The sequence below is a fragment of the Pelecanus crispus genome, chromosome 5, assembly GCF_030463565.1.
Source record: "Pelecanus crispus isolate bPelCri1 chromosome 5, bPelCri1.pri, whole genome shotgun sequence".
Taxonomy (NCBI): domain Eukaryota; kingdom Metazoa; phylum Chordata; class Aves; order Pelecaniformes; family Pelecanidae; genus Pelecanus; species Pelecanus crispus.
The window spans coordinates 11,703,470-11,724,654 of record NC_134647.1 but is presented as its reverse complement, the minus strand read 5'-3'; the positions used below and the strand labels follow the sequence as shown (position 1 = coordinate 11,724,654).

The window sequence follows — 21,185 nt, the reverse complement described above, 5'->3', positions numbered from 1 at the left end:
AAATTTGGAGATCTCCTGGAGGGGAAGCGTCTTGCTGGGGGCGGAGGAAAAGGGTTCCTGGTGTTACCTAATTTCAGTGCCTCCAGCATGAGCAAAGATGGGGTGTCGCGGTGGATGGAGGAGTTGAGCGGCTGCAAGGGCAGATGGAGGAGCGTGGGGTCAGGCACGCTCCCCCTGTCCTTGCCCGCAGGCACAGACGTCAACTGACCAAAATCAAAAGAGAAACCACTCCAGCCAAATCCTCCCCACTGAGCGCTGAGCATCCAGCTAACCCAGACGGTGCCAGCTTTGCTGGGGCACGACCCTGGGGTACCTCTGTATGAAATATCCCAACACCCCAAAAGCAGAGTCATTGCGCCCACACGTAGACAACTTGTGAAAGGTACCCAAGAAATACCGGAGATTACCAAAGCAGAAGGACGGACAATATTCTGCAGAGCTCGTCTCTCCCTGGGGTGAAGTTAGATTATGATGTAATTTAACCATCTGAAAGAGATTGGAGAAGTCTGCTGGTACAATCCATACCCAATTTACTTCGTAATGGGACTAAGCAGTATTTGCTAAACACTTAATTTAAAGGGATATTTTCACAAAGGAAAAATAAGTGGTGGAATAAATCAGTTACCAGCCTGTTTGAAGAAGGTCCAAGCAAACCAGAAATGTATACTGCATGTCTTTCTGGCACCAGGAAACACTGATGTCTAACACAATCAAAATCAGTCCCTTTTTATTCACCAGGAAACTTTACTGGCTCGTTCCTTACTCCATACTGTACTCTGCCAAGTACAGTATTTATTATGCAGGACGATGTGGGACCACATACCTGAGGGCAGAGCCTGGTCCTCTGAACTGAATGCAGCGTGAGCGCTGCTGGGTTTCCTGTGGGAGCCAGGGGCTTGTGCCTCGCAGGGGCAAAAAATAGGATAATAAGTTTTTTCAGCTCCATTCGGTTTGCCCTACTTCTCCTACGAAGATGAAGATACAGTGTTTGTATAACACATGGATGGAGAACAGCGTCATGATACTAAAAAGCTCTTCGGTTCAGCAGTGGAAAGTAGCACCAGATCCCATCACTGGAGAACAGAACTGAGCTGGAGGAAGCCAAGCTCCATCCAAAATAAAAGTACAGCTTGAGGTCTAGTTCTGGGGAGATCCTGCAGCACTGTGGGATGCCGCAGCGAGACCGGGTGCTTTCCGACAAGTTGGATCTAGCTCAAGCCGGAGCTGACTGCGGGAAATCTGGGACCTCTGTTACACAGGTCACACCGGACAATTGCAATGGGGACTTCTAAGCCTGCATAGGATCTCCTGGAAATCAGGGACATAGGAATTATCCTGATGTAGCCCATCCGTGGCACTGATGGTTGCTTCATGGAGTAGGAAGCCCAGGAGTAACCTGCCTATGGAGAACACCAAGGTCCTGGTGTTCTCACACAAGTCAGCGAGAGAGCAGAGCCCATCAGCCCTGCTGTTGTTTTAATCTTAAAAACAAGTACTGTATATAATAAGGAAGGAATTTGTTTGTTCTCATAATAATTTTATGAGAGGCTCTGTTATTGTGTAGTCATGTCGTTAGCCATGGATGAAAGCCCAAGGCAAAGCCTAGTGCTGAACTCGGCGGCAGATGAAGGACTCGCCGCTGAGCCCGGGCTCACCCAGGTGGGACAGCAGGTCTCCCTGGAGGTTGGGTTTCCATCAGGGCACCTGCCTGGGGGTTTCCAGGAGCAATGTGGCTGCAGGGTTGAGATACAGGTGCTCCCCAGTCCTGCATTTAAGTGTGCTGCTGGTTAGAGAAAGCCACACAGCACAGCAGCTAATCTCGCAGGCCCTAGTCTCTCTGAGCGCAAAGCCTGGGGATTACAGGTTGACTGACCTGCATGGAAAAGATGATGCGGAGGGGTCCCAGAGCTGCTGCAGTAACAGCAAGCTGGGAAGCCCTCTGCAGTTGCTGAGTTAGCATCAGGTCCATCCTGGGGTGCTTAGAGATACACAGAAAAGAGGGGGTAGACCTCACTGTAAAGCATTTATGACCTAAAACCAATCAATTTTTCTTTGTCCTTGAAAAATAAAAGCAATCTAAGGGCAAATTGCCCTTAAATTGTGGAAGGTCCCCTTCCACCTTGGGAGGGGGAGAGCTGGAAGGGTGCTAGTGCGTTAGCACTTAGCATCTCACACCAAGCGCTTTTCCTTAAGCCCATCTGGTGTTTAGTTGTCACAAGCCAGCATGCCAGCGAGAATATTTGAGATTAAAACTGCTCATTCTGCCCCACAGAGAAAATGCACTGCATGCACATGCCATCACTTTGGCTGTGAAGCACGTTCTCTTTCCCTGTAACAAATGCACCATCCCTCCACCTCTGTGCACCCCAGGCTTGCTCCTTAGTGATTCACCCTCCTTGGAGACTGCAGCATGCAGAAAGCTGGAGCCAAAGTTAGGTGGTGGATGACCTACCTGCTATCTGGGGCTGCACTGGTAGAGACGAGCTAATTAGAGCCCTATTTATCCTGCTGGGTTCTTACAGCTGCAGCCACCATTGGCAGCTGAGTACCTGGCAAGCGAGCAAAATGTTCATCTGTTGGGAGCTGACTGCTGCCGTGGCTGCAGTGACGGGACTGGTACAAAATTCTCTTGAAGAGCTGTTTTAGATGACTCTTTTATGGGGAAAGAGGATGGGTTATTGACTATGGTGATGGTGCTTCAACGGGCCTTGCAGGCAGCCAAGTGGAGAGCGTGGATGTCCTGTGGGCAACAAGAGGCTGGAGGGCTGCCCCAGCACACAAGAAAAAATACTGTGATATCCTTAGGTGGTGGTATCACCCCTGCTGCTCTTGCAGGAGAGACTTGGGCACTTCTGGCGTAGTTTTTTCCTTTATTCCTCTACTTGAAAATCGGCTCGTATTCTCTCAGTAACCTCTCTGGGGTCCCAGTTATAGATACCAGAAGACTTGATCCCATTCTCATGCACAAGAGAACAAGCCTTCCTATTGATAGGAAGCCAAGCTCACTGTGAGCCCACCTATCGGTGACTTCAAACCATCTTTCCAACTGTCGTTCCACAATAACTTTGACTAACTGTACTATTTATTGGCTCACATCACATCCTTATGGCTTCAATTTATTTTTGGAAAACTCAACCCACATTTAATTAGTTTATAGTTTGTTCCAAGTTTTGCTTATCCAGCTTTTTTTTTTGTCTTTTTTTTTTTTTTTTTGAAGTTTGTATTTTGATGTTTAGCATTTGCCTTGGCAACATCTGGAACCCCTTTATGGAAGTGTATTGTTACTTTTACTGCTTGTGCAGCTTTATTAAATCATCCGAGTATTAATATTGAAAGTGTTCATCTGGGTCTAATCAGGGCCAAGATGAGTGATGTGGCAGTTAAATTGTACCTACGAGCTAATGGTTCAAGGACACAAAGTCCTGAAGAAACTTGCAGTGGGCTTTGTGCTCTTCTTTTTAGCTTCTAGAAGAAGGAGGGGGGAAAAAAGAGATATTCCTGCTCTGACCTTTCTTGCAGAGCAGATAACAGAATCGCAGCCTGAGCTAGTTTAGAACAATTTGTCTCCAAAGAATTTTGTCCGTTTACCACTATATTTCTGGATCTTGTTTCCATATTTAACTCTTTCATCTGTCCTGGCTTCTCTACTCCTCAGTGCAAATGACTGCCAAGTCAAGATCCCCACCATGCGCGCCAGTGAAAAACTGCCGGGGCTGACATTTTGCTCTGAGGCCTCAAGCAAACCCTTGATATAAATAAGTAAATAACATACCTGCTGGGTATAAATACATAAACAACAACCCCCATCGCTCTTCTGCATCAGCGACATCTACAACATGGATTTATCCATTTGCTTCTCCTCTGCAGGACCCCCAAATATCCCTGGGATGATGGTGCTGAGCCTGTGGTCCTGCACGAGCATGCTGCAAGCACAGCGCGAGCCAGGGCATGGATGGGTTGAGCTGAGGGGGTGGAAGTGCAAATATGAGATCAACACCACCAGAGCACAGCCTGTTTGGGGGGAGAAACCAATTAACCTTCAATCCTCTTTCCCGCATAACAACGCTGATGGAGTTTGTAGAGCGTGGCAGCTATCGCTGTAGATCAAGAGCCCCACATAAATGCTTTTTTTCTCATCCACCCCCAAAAGTTTTGTCCTCGAGAGGAGTTTTGCCCAGGATCCTGCAAGTCCTGCCCCAGCAGAACAAGGTGGGGAGGTGAGGGTGGCTTGTGCTGGCTGCAAATGCTTCAAATCCCAGCTGAAGTCGCTATTTCAGTAGCTAATCCTTGGATGGATGCAGGGCGTTGGGTCTGTTGAGGTCACCCACAAAATCCCCGGGTGCCTCAGCACCACAGGTGGGGGGGATGCTGCACGAGCGGTTGTGGGCAGCATCCTCACCCACTCCGCTCCCAGCTTCCCCACTGCCTCGCACGACATGATCCCTGCTGAGCTGCGTTCTAAGCCTCGCATGGGTCATTTAAGCCAAAATTTCCTCCTTCCAGCCTTCAGATGCAACAGGTTTCTCTTCTACAGCCAGGTTTCCCCTCCGCCGTTAACCTTGGCCCTACGTACAAGGCCACGGGAGCTTGTAAATGGTTTATTTCTCTGTGGGAGCTTTCCAGCAGCTCTTTTACAGCCATCTCATGGAGGGGGGTCTGGGCCGGCGAGGGAAGCGGAGCAGGCACGCAAGATGCTGTTGGAGCCGGCTGCGTGCCCCAGATTTGGGAAGCAGAGAAGCTAAAAATCCCTTTTTCCTGTTGGGACAGTATATGCGTTAAAAAGGAAAGGGACTGTAGGATCCGCCGTTGGCCATGGGAAGGTTGCAGATTTGAGCACCAAGAATGTAAGAGGTTGCCCACAGACCCAGGGTGCCCGTGGGTATGCTCCTGTATCAGCAGGGCCTTGCTTGCAGGGGCTGAGGCTTTCCAAGCCATGGTCGGGGATTTTGCAGTTTGTTTCTTGTTTGAACTAACGGCTGGTGATGGAAAACCCCTGTGATGGCTGTGGCGGCACAGTGAGCCACGACTGCCCTTTTCAGAGGGGCTGGGAGCACCCAGCGCTGCCGGGCGGCTCGGAGAAGCGGCAGCTGGAGAAGCACGGATAACCCAAACCTTCAGAAAATTAGCTGCTGTAGTTCAGGTTCCTACCTGTACAGTCTTGAGTGTATTATTTAAGTAAAAATTTATAAATATCTATTTCTACATAAGCCACTTAGCGTCTTTTTTTTAAAATAAAATAAAAAAAGACGTTTAGCAGCCTTAAAACAGGAAGTTTAAATTTAGCTGGGATTTATCCCTTAACCGAGCATAGTTCGTTCACCCGTTGTATAAAAATAGAGATAATTTTATGCCTGTGAGATACACACAGAGCAGCTCCACATGGGCAGCACTTATTCCCGCTGCTGTGGCTGGATCCAGCGCTCCAGGGGCAGGAGAGCATCTCATGCAGGGCTGAGGCAGCACGGGCAGCGGAGCCGGAGTAGGAGAAGCCCGTCATGCCAGAGCTCAGGAAGTCTCACCCTATCATTTATTGCTGAAAACACAGATGCTCGGGGAGAGGGTGGCAAACACATTCCCCACCTTGGGCTCGTTGAATGGGCAGAGAGAGGCTAAGTAGGCAGCAGGAGAGGAGGGAGCTGCCCCAACCTGGTCATGCATCCCTCTCCAGCACCTCTCTTCCCCCCCAGGGAGGGGAATAAATAAAGTCCTCAGGCACACAGAGACCCAGAGATGTCCCTTTTCGGACACTGCGTGCACTCAGATGAGGGGAGATGCCGCTTTGAGCCTAGGTTGTAGGGGAAGAAGCAAACTTCCCCTTGATAATAAATGCTATGAGAAACGTGGAGGGAAAACGTGGTTCTTCGCAGCTTCCCAGGCTGTGCAAAGCTCTCGTGCAGCAGGACCTGCTTCCGCACCGCCAGCATCCCTCCATCTCCTCTAGGCTTTGGCATAATCTAAAGCACATTTCACCAAGCAATGGAGCAAAATGAAAGCTATGAACAACTGCATGTAGAAACGGGGACAATTCAGGCTCCTTCTCCACTGGCTGTGTGAATTACTGAAAATGGTGGTTATTTTTCCCCACTCCGGGCAAGCATGGCCACGCTCACCCTCTACCACCTCTCTGCCCCATAGCCTGCAGTGCCGGCGCCCGCCGCAGCCTGAAGACCAACCTGTGCAAGTGGTGCGACTCCACGCTGCCGGCCTGCGAGGAGAAGGTGTGCTACAGCAACTGCAACCTCAACTCTTACTGCGAGGACCCCTACGAGATCTGCGTGGCCATATGGTAAGCAGCAATCCCCTCGTCAAGGGGGGACGCAGGGAATAAGGTGTTTGCGGGACAGCAGCTCATGGGAACACACATGCATCTACCCCGGCCCTTGAATTATTGTCCATTAAAATAATTCAGGACTTTCTCTTCCTCTCCCTTTGACTCCATTATAAGCAAAATTACAACTTGCAGTAAAAAAAATTATTTGGTCTGCCATATAATTAGTACCAGTTTATTTTCTAAATAAATTAAGCATTTAAGTGCCTGACACAAAGTGTGGCAAGTTTGCTGCAGGACATCTAAACCCCCACAAACCCCTGAATTTAGCTTTACAGGCTGAACCCACTGGGCAACACCAGCAGCCCTGACCCCCCAAACCCGTGATGTCCTCCTGCATCGGGCTGGTGAAACCCTGGTTCACGTGCAGGGGTGCAGCCAAGGTCTGTCCCCATCTGGTGCATGGATGTCTGACCTGGTACGGAACTGGGATTTAACCCTCTGGGTTTAACCCACCTCATTCCCATCCCCTGGGAAAAGCCCTTTTCTGCTTCTCCTGGAGGTGCCTGGAAGAGAAACGTAACCTTGCACTTCAGGCCAAGCATAAGCCGTATCATTTGCCCGGAAGAGTGCCTCCCCCAGCTTTTTTGGTCCCCATGAGCAAAACTAAAAAAACATCCATTCGGGGTCTGCCCAGAGTGATTTTCTTCTCTTTCCTTTTTAATTTGGCTGCCAAACTGAAAGCCAGCCAAGCACTTATCGCTAGGCTTTATCTCAACCTGCTAATTAGTGTGAATGCTGTACGCCCCGCTTTCAGTAGGAATTTGCCTCAGCATAATTGTTGCATTATGGGCTTAAAAAACCACAAAACACAAAACCAACAAGAAACCCAAACAAACAAACAAAATCCACCCCCTGCCCCAAATTCCCCTACACACACATGGAGAAGCGACCTTAAATCCTGGGTAGGCAATCCAGTATCTCTCTGGGTTTTCCCATTGACAGCCTACATGTGCAGGAAAAAGCAAGACCCCTGCAGTATAAATCCCCATGCCAGGAAAGCAGTCCCATGGCATGGAATGGGGCTGCACCTCACACCACATATTGGATGGGGTGAGGCAGCTGCAGGGTCACAAATAACCTGCCAGCCCCGCAGCCTCCTCCCAGCATCTCCCACCCCATGCTAAGACCCACCCTGAGCTTGAGATCCTTGCAGGCAGGGCTCACCTCCAAGCCAGCCTCGCTGGCTGTTGCTCACTTGCAAAGGCATATTTGGATCATCTGAACTTGTCCTGCGTGGGTATCACAGTCACAGCAGCAGCTTTGGCCCCATGCTCATGAGCAACGTGCTCACGTCCTCCAGTGTGCCCAGCCTGGGCAGCCCACGGAGGAGGGATCACACCCTCCTTCAGGTAGAAGCTCCTCTGACAAGTTACCTGCGAACCCCAAGAAAACAGAGAAGCACTAAGGCCAGGGGACTTTCCATGCCCTGTACCAGGAATAGGATGACAAATTTGTGTTCTTCCCCCCACTTTTATTTCGCACTTCCCAGCAGACCCCAAAGGCATTGTGAAGCCTCTCCATACCTTCACCCTCCTGCTTTGCACCACTAGGTCGGGAAGCAGAGGCTGTCCCTGGAAAAGTCATTAATGGTTGTAATTTCCTTCAACACCCCCAGGAGTGACTGCAACGCTCAACAGCCGCCCATAACCCGTGCAGGGGTCAGCCACCCGCCACCGCTTGTCCTTGCCCTGGGGCTGCCCTGCAAACCCAGCTGGTGCCAGGTTATCCGGCCTGCTCTGGGGAAGGCTCCAGAAACAAGGGGCAAACGCTGGTGCTCTGCTCTTAGCTCTTAATTAGCTCTTAATTACACACCAGCTCTACAAGGGCAGGCGCTGATCCTCCCCGTAGGAGAAGGGCCGCATCCCCGGTTGCTTTTCCCCGGTGGTGCTGGCGGGTCTCGTGTGCCATGCCAGCAGCCTGCGTTAGCTCCACTCCGGCTGTCCAAGGGCAAGAGACTCTATTGCAACACCAACAGCTGCCTCCTAATACCATCTCCAAGCTCCAGCTCCTTTCAGCTGCCACCATCTGCACCACAAAGGCACATAACCCAGTTCATCCTTGGCCATTGCTAAATCCACCTGGGCGTGCCAGTCCTTGAGGATCTTCACCATTTGCTCCCCAAACCTCTTCCCTCACCCAACTTGGTAAACAGCAGGTGGAGATGAAGCCATGGGTCCAACAAGGATGACTCCACCACGCACCAAAAGAAGGGAGCTCCCATGTGCCGGGACACCACTGTGCTGGAGCTTTCCAGCAAAACGAGCTCCCTGTGCTTGAGGAGTCAGATGACAGCCAGAGCCAAACCCATCCTTTTGCTCTTCATGTGACACATTTCCACGGCTTTAATGGGAACCCAGTCGAGGTGCTGAGCAAAAAATGTAGCACATGAATCACAGAATCATAGAATCGTTTAGGTTGGAAAAGACCTTTAAGATCATCCAGTCCAGCCATTAAACTACACTACCAAGTCTACTCTAAACCAATCAAGGGTAGACTAGACTAAACCATGTCCCGAAGTGCCACATCTACCCATTTTTTGAACACTTGAGAAGGACCTAACCTGGCTCCTGAGCGTTGGTGGTTAAAAAAGCTCTAAGGACATCAGCGCTATGGAGCTAGACTTGGTGCTGAGCCACATTTCAGTGAGTAACTGGAGTTTCATGAATGAGACCATTTGGTAATAGGCCTTGAAATATTTCACCTGTTCTCACTGCACTTGCTGAACGCCTGTGCACAGCTAAACGCAACATGGGCACTGGGATATTTTGCATCTTCACTCCAGAAAGGGAGAAATCTCTTGGGAAGTCTTCACCCCGCCGCCCAAACTCCTGTCTCTCAGCTCGTGGGAGGGACGTCTCGGTCTCCCCTGGCTGTGTTATGACCATCTCTGACATGAGGGTTGTTACACAGAGCTGAAGAAATAAGCAGTGATTAAAAAAAGAAAAAAAAAAAAAAAGCAGGTCTGTCTTTTTGAAGCAAAGAACAAATTCTCTAGAAAAGCCAAGAAATTACACTTTTACCTCCCTCTTAATTATCTAAATGGAAATAAGGAAGAGCGAGGGTTTATTTGCCATCACATCCCTGGCTGTGCCGAGCCCCAGTGCTCCTCTGCCCCCAACCCGGTGAGGACCAGGACATCACCAGGTGACACAGCAGGTTTCATTCGTAGTTGCTCAATGTCTGAAGCCTTGGTATAAACACAGACACAGGTCCCATGGTCCGGGAGTTGTATCACCTTCACGTTATAATTTGGCAGCTCCAAAGGTCAAGCCGTTTCTAGAAATAACCCCAACCAGCGACTGAAGGGCTCTGCTCCCTCAGGTCACTGGAGGCAGGAGCAAATGGTTCTGCAAGGACAGGGCGCAACAACCAGCAATTAGCCCAGAGAGAGCCCAGGGGATGAGATGGCACTCATGGGCTCCACCTGCACGCAGGGGTTGAGAGGAGCAGGAGGGAAGCGTGAGCCAAGCGGTTGCTGGTGAGGAGGCGTTTCGGCCCCCACGTCCCCCGCCTCTCTCCTGCACAGATGAAATTTGGGCAGCAGAGACGCCAGGTCCTCCTGAGGCAGAGATGTTATGACTTGTATTGCAGCAGAGGTGACAAACAAGGCAGGGCCCTCATTTTGGAGGGGTTTCCTTAGGACCATACAGCCCCAAAGCCTGCTGGCCTAGCAGCTGGTATTGGCAAAGGTGGGATTTTGCCCCAGATCTCATGCAGGGCACTCAGCCTTAGGGTTGGCACTCTCTGATCCAAGGCGTGATTATGAACTGGTGAATTATCTACTGGAAACAAGCAGAGTCTCTGGCTCACATCCTACTATTGGCATGTGCAAAACATTTCTCTTTTCACCATTTGGAAGAGACAAAGGACTTTAAGAAAGCCCCTCCAAAGCACGTATACTTAGAATTACACCAGAGCCGCTGCAACCAAGTCATTCCCTACACGGCTTAAAACAAGTGATCTTAAAACCAAGTTTAAGATGACACGTTGGTGACACGAAGGCTGAGCTGCTAGACTAATGCTTTGTCGGTTCATTTGACACACGCAGGAGACAGGACAACGAGAGCATCAGGATCAGCACGCTCTGCCACAACCCCCACCGCCCCATCGAAAACCTCATGGTCCCCAATTACAACACCTCGCGCTGCATCATGACCCACCAGCCCAGCGAGGACGGGATCATCTACATCTGTGGCTGCGTGGATGAGCAGGAGTGCAATGATAAACTTATCTTTGAAAACCACACCAATGGTGAGTACTTTTGTTAATGTTGTTTATGGGGGGAGAAGCACCCAGCGCTAATGACAAATAACTTGTATTTCCAATGGGGTAGGACATGCAATGCCAGAAGGAGCTCTTTCAGCATCTTCCTTGACCTCCCTATATAAAAGCTAGGTAAAATTTGTACCCCATTACTGAGTCCAGTATTTTGTCTGTGGCTAAACCATTCCTCCCAGAAATGCCTCCAGCCTTGGTCTGGAAACATCAGGCGATGGAAAATCCGCCGTATCTCTCAGTAGGCTGTGCCCTTCAGCACAGGGAGAATCAACTGGGGGAACCCAGAAGCTGACGTAACCCAGCGTGAGTCAATGCTCTGAAAGCTTTAAATAAATCACACCGGAGCAAATCCTGCCCTGGCACACCCACGGGAACCGCTGGCGTCCGCCATGGCTGCAACCCAAAAAGGTGGTGGTGCCGGGGCGCGGGGCTCGGCACGTGGCGGTGCCTCCCCTGCCGCTCTTCTGGGGATTTCTGCAGCAGCGTTTCCCCGGGCAGGGACGGCCAGAGCCACCCCGGTGCTGTACACATATGTGAGCGCGGCTTGGCACGCCTGTAGATGCTTCTGCAGATGGCTGGAGATCCAACAGGAGCTGTAAATCCACAGGAGGGAAAACTAAGAGGCAGCTCATTTTTGTACCTTGGGAGGGTCATATACTTTGGAAACGCTTCCAGCTAGATCCCAAGCCTTTGGGGGCTTGTCCAAACCTCCTTAACTCCAAATGGACCAGGTTTATCCAAGTTCCCATCAAGAATCTGACCCATAACAAAAGCAAAGCAAAACCCCTCCAATTTTCCATAATTACAGAGCAATGAAATGCTGAAAATGAGCCTAAGCATAACCTGCAAGTCAGCGGCATAGTGTCTCCCGCAACGCAAGGAAAAAAGAAAAAAAAAAATCACATAAAATGCAAATTCTCAGAACAAACAAGCCACTTTTAGTGAAGGCAAATGATGCTAAACTTGGCAGTTCTTTGCTGCTTCCTGAGCCAAATGTAACAGGTACACACACTTCTAGGGAGAGATGGTCAAATCCCAAAGCCGATGCTGGGACATATAATTTCACACAAAAATGACAACTGGCTCATTGGAAATGCCACCCCCACTGAAGGCTTCCACAAACAGCCTCCTCCTGCCAGCCGGCACGCAAAGCGCTGACACTCGGAGCGAGAGCAGTGCGGGCCTTAAACGATTACCTCCTCTGGTTTGGTTTGTGGGACCAGCTGGGCAAGCCCCAGACTCAGAGACCCCGTTGTTTACATCCTTTTCTTCTGCTTTAAGGGATCATTTCCATTTTAAATATTAACTTACGGTCATCTTCAATGGCGTAGACAATTGCTGAGCAGAGAAATACCTAACACAGATGAGCACTTCTCCAGCAGCTGAAGCAGGCAGATTTTTTCCCCATTTCTTGATTTCTGAAGCCCTGCTTTCAGGTCTGGGCTGCTGGGTGGCACTGCCCTAGCACCGGGGCTGCAGGGGACCCCATCAGAGCTCAGAGACCACCCAAATGAGCATTACTAAATGTTCAGAGAGAGAACACGCAAATGAAATTTCCTAGAGCTGTGCAAGCAGGAGCCCAGTGGACACCTCGGGATGATGCTGGGTAGGGTTGAGCGCGCAGGGTCCTCTCCACCCCTGCGCCGGCTGAGCCTGGCCCTGGAGGTCCATCTCCCCTCAGCAGGGATGGAAAGATCTACGCAGCCGTGCTCGACAAGGCGTGGGTTTACAGACCTGTGGTTATCGCCAGAGCGGCTACGTCTGCTCTCCATGGAAGGGGTCTAAGCCCTGCTGCAACCCCTCTGTGCCAAAGCGCTTGCATCAGGAAGGGGCATCCTCAGGAAGGAATTTGCTGAAGGTGTCTTAACTTCCCCTTTTCAGGACTCATGCACGCAACTCCCTTAAAAATATCTTCTTTTTCTTCAGAGTTTCAAAGATGGGGTCTTAAGCATCGGGTAAATCCATTAAAGCAGTAGGTGACATCCAGGCCTAACGCTTTCCAAAATAAACATATTCCTGAGTTAGTTATTGATTTATATCAGTTTAGGTTGATCTTGTGGTTTGAACCTGATGCCTATTTTAGAAACGCTTTCACAGCCTTGCAGAAATTAGCTGCAGCACATTTTTTTGAAATTTGCCAAGGAAAATAGCTAAACGCTCTGTTTTTCCAGAACCTGAATTATGATCTGCACACACTGAGGTCAAGCAGCGAGAGTTTTGCTTATGGAATGATTCTTATCCCTCTTCCCCTGGGTTATTATACTTGGCAGAAAAACCTCTGAGTAAGATTTTACTTGAATATCTCTACTGAAGTCAGCATGTTTATTCCAGGAATCGCGAACATCAAAGCATCAGACAATTATATGTTGTGTGAGGGTTAGGGCTTTTTGTGTGCTCACCCTCCCCCCGCCCCCGATGATCTGAAGGCTGACAGGGGCTTAAAAGAAATAAAACAAAAGCAGCCATGCCTGCTCAGTTGACAGGGATCGGAGTGGTAACGCGGCGAGGAAGGAGATGCCAACGCTGGCAGACAACACCGAAACGATGTTCCTTTACGCTAATTATTGCGCAAAGCGTCCCGGTACTCCCCTGGGCTCGGTGGTCCCGCACGCTGCCCGCCCCTCCTGGCTCTCCGTGCGCCGCTGGGGTCCGGCAAAGCCCCAGCCCCAAACCCCCTCAGAGATTTGCTCTGTTTGAGCCTTGCCTCAGCTTTATCACTGTTATTTCCACCCTGGCTCCCCTCACCGTGAGCACAAGCAGCTCTTGGGAGCCGGCGAAGGGCAGCCGAGCCGTTTTGGGTGCAGGGATGGGGTCTCACACACCGCACCACCCGGCCCAATTAACGCAGGCCGGCGTCCTGAACCCTCGCTTGATAAACGGAGCTAAATTTGAGACCCAAACTGAGCAGCTCCCTTAATAACTACCTACATCTGGGTTCTTTGCCGGGACGGGGTTTGTGCGCAGCGTGCACCGCGGCCCCGCAAAGGGCTGCGCTTCATTAACGGCTTCGCATATTTTCCTCCTCCGCGTGATGAAAACGAGCTGTTGCAGACCCGCAGCGGCAGTGCCCTCGCCTTTGCTTTCCTCCCTGCAGGCTACTCCATGCTGCAGAGCAAAGAGGTCATCCCGGTTGCCGCCATCAGCCTCCTGCCCCCGCTGCTGGTGGCGGTGATGATCACGGTGACATTTTACCTCTGCCGCACGCAGAAGCGGCGCAAGAGAGCCAAGGCGTGGGGCGGGAAGACGGGGCAGCCCCCGGCACTACCGGAGCCTGGGAGGTCTGCCGAGCGGGAGGAGAAGTTGTCCGTGCTGATGGACGAGAGCCCGGCCGGTGCCGGTGCCAGCGCCAGCAGCCGCCCCGCCGAGCTGCTCCCCATCGAGCTGGATGAGATGGTGGGCAAAGGGCAGTTCGCGGAGGTGTGGAGGGCCAAGCTGAGCCACAGCCGCTCAGGGCAGTACGAGACGGTGGCTGTGAAGATCTTCCCCTGCGAGGAGTACTCCTCCTGGAAGAATGAGAGCCAGATCTTCACCGATGCCAGCCTCAAGCACGACAGCGTCCTGCGGTTCCTCACCGCCGAGGACCGGGGCGCGGGGCCCCGCCGGGAGTACTGGCTCATCACCGCCTACCACAGCCGGGGCAACCTCAAGGACTACCTCTCCCGCCACGTCCTGAGCTGGATGGACCTGCAGAAGATGGCAGGCTCCCTGGTGAGCGGGGTGGCCCACCTCCACAGCGACTACACCGCCTGCGGCAGGCCGAAAATCCCCATCGCCCACCGGGACATCAAAAGTACCAATGTCCTAGTGAAGAACGAGCAGGAGTGCGTGCTCTGCGACTTCGGCATCGCCATACGCCTCGACCCTTCCTTGACAGTGGATGACTTTGCCAACAGCGGGCAGGCAAGTAGGACCTGGAGGGGACCCTTTGCAAGCCACCCCTGGTCACCCCGTGGCCAAAGTCCTCGCCCACCCTTCTAACGCCTCTCTCCTCTTTGCGCGCAGGTGGGCACTGCCAGGTACATGGCCCCAGAGGTCCTGGAGTCCCGGGTGAACCTGGAAGACCTGGAGTCTTTCAAGCAGATGGACGTCTACTCCATGGCCCTCGTTTTGTGGGAAATGGCCTCCAGATGTGAAGTGGTGGGAGGTAGGAGCATCACACCAGGGTTGCCACACACCTTTTTGCTCCCTTCCTCCCCGTATGGGAACGTGGCTCACTCCCACATCCCCACCAGTGGTGCGGGACCTGATTTGGGATGGCTCAGGTTTTGCAAGACTGCTAGGAGCTGGCGGCAGATCCTCCCCTATGGCTGCCTGCCCTGTGTGCCATGGCTCCAGGGGGCTGGCTCAGTGGCCGAGGAGCAGGACAGGACCCCAGGGGGTCATCTGGTCCAGCCCCCGCTCAAAGCCAGCCAGCCGCCAAGTCACATCCGAGTCAGTGCTGGCGACGCAAAGCAAACCAAGCAGGAAGAGCTGAAGCTGCCTCCCTCTCCCCGGCCACAAGCGCTTTTTTTTCAGACAGCACCAGAGAGTTTATGTTGCAACAGGGACTCGCAAACTCCAGCCTCCGACAGAGCCACGTCCCCCCTCACTTCCCAGAGCCACATCCTGGCATCCAAAATTGTGTGTAACAAAACATTTAATTAACTGCCCTGCTGTTCGCCCCTGCCTGCCCCCCTCTATTCCTTTTTTAGCGCTCTCCAGCTCCTTCCCTGTCCCACCTACTTGCAATACAAGCCCATGGAGCTGCAAGAAGCTCCAACCCTTGGCAAGAAAGCTGCCCCAGCTGCCCCACAGTGGGAGAGCCCTGCCTGGCTCAGATCTCGTGCACCCTTTGCTCCCGAGCCAGCATCGCAGGCCATCCTTCCCCGCTCATATTTCACCTGCATTTGTGTCTGGGCAGGAGCTGGCAGAGACCAAGGTAGCCTCTCAGCTCTGCAACAGGGTGTTTCTCCTTGGCCTCCCACGACACGGGGTTGCTCTTCTGGAAGGGTCATTTCTCCTTTAACCTGATCCCCACCCACAGCAGCAATCCAGATGCTGGTACCATAGTCACCTCTCCCATCTTTCACCAGCACAACACATTTTACCTGGCCAAAATACATCACACCCAAAGACAGACCAAGTCTTTTGTAGTGCATCCCTTGGGTTCATGAAGGTGGTCAGATGGTTCCTCCATCCTGCCTCGGAAAACAACCTCTACCTGAAAACCCAGCACTACATTTCTGTGTTCAAATTCTAAATTGTTTCCAGATCCGTTTATTTTTGCAGACTGATAAAAACAAATCTATCCTCATCCGGTGGACCGTACCAAAGCAAAGCAGTGAATGCACGAAAAACATCCTGTAATGCTGCCGTTGATTCCTTGCAGAGGTAAAGAATTATGAGCTGCCTTTTGGGTCAAAAGTCCAGGAGCAGCCCTGCGTGGATACCATGAGGGACATCGTGCTGCATGGCAGAGGACGCCCCGAGATCCCAAGCAGCTGGTTGGTACATCAGGTAAGCTGGCAGTAGCCGATTCAGAAAAGAGCAACCCACATTGTCCCACCTCACTAACCTACCTGAAAAATTATTCAAGCTGTAATCAAAGCAAAAGTGGGCAGAACTCCTGGGCCCTACGTCCAGCTCCTCCTTGGGTGGCTGAGCCCACATAAGCCCCACTAGACCCATTTCCCTGGGGTATAAAAGCCACCAGCCAGGGGTACAGCAAAATTTATCGATCAATAGCCACGGTCAGGAAACATTATGAATGCCAAGTGATGCTATCGGTTATCTTGCAGACAACAGCAAAAAGAAGCATTTTAGTGCAAGCTATTCTCATGAAACAGTAAGTTATTTGAGTCCACCCCATTTCTCCCATAACCACCATATCCAGAAACCTCTAGGTCAGGAAACAACACAGTCATCTCACAGCAGGGACAGAGGGGAGGAAGGTGCATCCAGCCTCCTGCCTACATGGTTGTGGAGGTTTCGAGCTCAAAATTACCTCTAACATAAGAGGTCAGGACTTGGCATGTGAGAAGAAGGACTTCTGCAAGGAAAGCCAAAACAGGAAGCATCTCCCTCAAGTGTAACAATCGGGAAACATGCATGAAACAGAGCAGGGAACGTCTGGGGAATGGGCTCAAGCTGCGCCAGGGGAGGTTTAGACTGGAAATTAGGAAAAATTTCTTTACAGAAAGGGTGGTCAAGCATTGGAACAGGCTGCCCAGAGAGGTGGTGGAGTCCCCATCCCTGGAAGTGTTCAAAAAACGGGTAGATGTGGCACTTCGGGATATGGTTTAGTCTAGTCTACCCTTGATTGGTTTAGTGTGGACTTGGTAGTGTAGGTTAATGGTTGGACTGGATGATCTTAAAGGTCTTTTTCAACCTAGACGATTCTATGATTCTTGCCAACAGAAAGTCTTTCACCAGCCTTCAGCTCAGAGGGTCTGAAAGCACAGTGTTTCAGCACAGAAAGCAGAACCCAGCACGCTAGAATAGAAATACATTGGCAATGATGAGATGTGCTCTTTTGAAATCATCCCCAAGCACACCCAGACCAACCAGCTCCAGAAACATAGCTACCTCCTGGCCCTGACGTGGTCCTCTCCCGCCCAGGTCCAGTACTTTCTTCCATGCACTGAGGACACAAGGGGTAACAGGCACGCTGACCAAAGTTTTCAAACCTTGCCTGACTTTGCTACTTCTTAAATTTCATGTGTCTTGTGGAAAAACACCATCCACTGGTCAACAATTCAGTTCATCTGAAAAACAGGCTGAAACATTGAGCCCGCTGGCTCACAGAGCCTTGCGGCGTTCAGTGCATCATTTTGTAGTATCCACCCATAAAACACACTGCTACTGCTTCCAATCTGCCTGGATGGCACATAAAGCCAGGCTCTTCCAGAGGAAAGATATAATTTCATGACCTTAGCAGGCCATGTGTTCCCTACAATATCTCCTCTCAAAACCATGTTTGTCCAAAAATTCACAACCTACCTGAATGACCAAAGCTGCAAACAGCATCAAATGAATCTGTGGTTTCTGCTGGACCATCAGTGAGTTTATCAGTTGTTGAGCCCATTTCTGAAGTTCACCCAGCCTTCTTCATTGACGAAGGCAAATCCTGGAACTTCAATCAGCACTGCTATATATTTGAAGCCTTTGAGTATTCACCGCAGACAGACATTCACTTCCCACGGTCTCTGATAAACTTTGAAACCACAGGAAAAATAGAGAGGCTTGGGTTGTCAAAAATCACACCCTGGTAGAGCTTCACCATAACTGTGCTGTTTGCTGAGCTGAAGAAGGGCTGACGGCAATCACCTCTGAGAAATAATGTTGCTGTAGTTGGGTTGGTCTAGCACTTAAACAGAGCAAGGCTTATAGGTAGTAACTTTTATTAGACCACCTGATATTCATGGGGGAAGAACAGAAAAGCCACCTTGTGTTCCTGAAAGTTTGCCTCTGACTAATCTTAGCTGATCTAATAAACATCTCCTCACAAGCCTGGCTTTACACGATTATTTTCCGGGCATTTTCCAACCGGCCTCCCCAGGATGCGGCATAGGGCAGCACCATCTGCTGGGAAGCAGCAGCAAGCCACCGGTTCGTGCCACTCCTGGGGTCAACAGCTTCCCAACGGTGCTGGGTGACACCAAGAAAGGGTGACAAATTGCTCACCCAAACGGGAAGCACCCATAGACATTCCCACCAACAAAAATAAGTTCAATGCAGAGCTCCAAATGCTACTTCCACATTTCAACCACCAGGATCACTCTGTCAAGTGAAGACCTACATTGTTGACCATTGTTTAAGATTTTCAGCAGACATAAGCATTCATTTCCCTGACAGCTGACTCACCCAGCGTGCTGCCCATCAGCAGCTCCAGGGCAACTGCTTGCAAGACTGCACAATAAAGCCCATTGAAGAAATTTATCCTCAGTTTCCCAGATAACTTACAAACACCTTAAGCCCATGCTTCTACCTCACTTTGCACCCCACAACATTTAAAAAAAAAAAAAAGATGTGGTTATTTAGACCAGGTACCTGGATGTGGTTCATGAAGCAGCTGAACAGACTGTTGTAACAGACTTCAGCAAAACCGAAGGGCTGGTGCAGGAGAGGAAGGAGCAGTGGGAGCTTAAGTCAACACTGCCACTAAAAATACACTTGTAAAACTTGGCATCCTTTGGAAATTGAAGATATCAAATACAAAACCCAAACTAAGTCCATTTTGTGAGCATAACAAGATGTTCCAGTTGTACCACTCAAAAGAGCATCATCGCTACTTGCAAGGCAAACTGCAAATAAATGTCATGATTTCAGGGCAAAATAAGCACAGAAAATCTGATGACTAAACCATATGACAGTGCCATGTTCTGTTTGAGAAAAGGCTTATTTTAAAAGCTTCAGCTAAGCTAGCTCATTTTTGCATGTTAATCAATTATCCTCAAATCCTTTCAACTAAGCTAATAAATGAGTAATGTAAGAGGTACTGAAACACACCATCTGCCACTTTTGCTGTACAATCCTGTTCTAATCTGTGTCCGTTATGGAAGATTTAGTACAATGAACCTTAGCTGAGAGCAGCGAGTTCAGAGAAAGGTGCAAAAGGACAGATGACAGTGATGGTACATCTCTGGAGGATTTGCATTTTCCTCTTGCATTGGTCCATATGAGACTTTTGGGTTCTCTTAACTGCAAATTAAGAAATACACAAAAAACACCAAAAAACATGAAGCTTTATTTAGAATAATGATTCTTCCACCATGTTGCAACCTTGGTTGACAACGATGCAAAAAAGCAATAGCACATAATAGGAATTATATAGGCAAAGGAAAGTTCAACATAGCTTTCTGGTGCTAGCCATGTTAGCAGCTTAAGAATGGGAAAAATGCCAGCTGAATACTGCCATTTTGTTTCTAAGCCCAAAATATCGGGACTCTTTTCAGAGCACTACACAACTGGAAAAAAAAAAAAAAATTACTGGGCGACACGACCATTGTAACTGAGAGGAACTGAATGTGTTCTGGAGCACACTGAGAAGTACCCAATCCCACCTAAACCAAGACACTATTTTGGTGTGGTGGTGAGAAAACAAAGTCCAGCTGCACCCTGCAATGACTATTTGGCACGGTGCACCCTTTCAGAAAGCTGCTAGAACAAGAGGTCTTATTTAAGAAGTTTATTTAATTCCAAACTTGCCTTTGAACCCCCGCCCCCCCCGCCCCTCCCCTCCATCCAGGTGCCAGGGCACAGGCTTGAAACCCAGAGATTGGGCTCAGCTGCCAGCCACACAGCCAGCCTGCAGGTCACCATCTGCACCTCTCCTGCCCTGCCCGATTTTAGGATGCTCTGATCTGAACAGGCAAGGCTGAGACAGGAGATGGAGGGCCTAATTCCCTTAGGCCCCTGTTTAAGTCCCACAGTCAATACAAAGCAATTTCCAGGGAGGATTTCCAGGGAGCGTGGAAAATGGGACCAGACCCCAGATGAGCTGAGGCTGCTGCTCTGACACCAGCAGTGCCAGACAGTGCAGGCATTGGCGTTTGCCACAACTTACCAAGGTTGTTTCCTCCTGTGCTTAAGCTTGGCCAAAAAAAAAAAAAAAAAAAAAAAAAAAAAAAATTTCTGCAGGAAGCTGTCAAAAGTCTGGTAAAACACTGTGATTGCTTTAGGTCAGCTTCTGGCTCCTCTTCCTCCTGCCTTCAGATCTTAATTTCAGCCCTTCTGACTGCAGGGAATGCGTTTTCTGTGCGACACCATCACGGAGTGCTGGGACCACGACCCCGAGGCTCGCCTCACCGCCCACTGCGTGGCCGAGCGCTTCAACCTGATGGCACAGATGGATTGCGACGACATCCTCAACAACAACACGGACAACGAGGCCAGCAAAACAGCTTCTCCAGGCGGGGAGCACCAGGACAGTGATGGGAGCAGAAATATGCAGTGACACGGCAGGCAAAAAGCCTCATCACAAGAAACGAGAGGATAAGCGAGAGGCACTTAGCTCATGGGGAAAAAAAACCTCGCTTCGTTTTTCAAAATGGAACTAAGATCTAGTACATAACTTATTTATAAGATCTGTTTCCTCCCACAGATACAGTGAACTGTGGAATCAATACTTTGGTTAAAGTGCATTATATATGAACTGATTTTGTACTTACTTTAAATGTATAATGATGCAAAGCATTCCTTTTATTATTTTTTAAAATAACGATGTTTAATCTTTTATTAATAAGCACCTGAATTCCACATCTATCTTTCGAAGTCCTTCCATATTGCCATCACAAGTTTCTCTTCTAACTGCTTATTCTGCAGAGATCAAGACAATTTTCAATTTTCCTTTTTTAATGGCCTCCACACAAAAAAATCTGTTGTAGCAGCAGAAAAAAAAAAATCTGGTGTAACACAGCCTCAGTGGAAGAAATGCTGGCACCCAAAAAAATTATTCATTGATCAGACAGTCCTTAATACAGTGTAAAGATACCCGATAATCCAGTTTGCAAAAGCCTGATTGGCTGCAACTCCAACGCACCTTTTTTCACTGGGGAATTCCTGGGTGTACGTGATAGTTCAGGGAGGTGTCTGAAGC

At 49.9% G+C, this 21,185-nt stretch overlaps 1 protein-coding gene across 1 annotated transcript; it reads left to right on the top strand.

Moving 5' to 3' along the window:
* Positions 1-1,566: 1,566 nt before the first annotated feature.
* LOC104037046 (TGF-beta receptor type-2-like) lies at positions 1,567-20,543 on the top strand. Its single transcript, XM_075710378.1, has 8 exons — positions 1,567-1,659; positions 2,523-2,616; positions 6,136-6,286; positions 10,380-10,582; positions 13,704-14,509; positions 14,612-14,753; positions 15,978-16,105; positions 20,331-20,543. Exons 1-8 carry the CDS (start codon positions 1,567-1,569, stop codon positions 20,541-20,543), a joined length of 1,830 nt encoding a protein of 609 aa, XP_075566493.1.
* Positions 20,544-21,185: the final 642 nt, after the last annotated feature.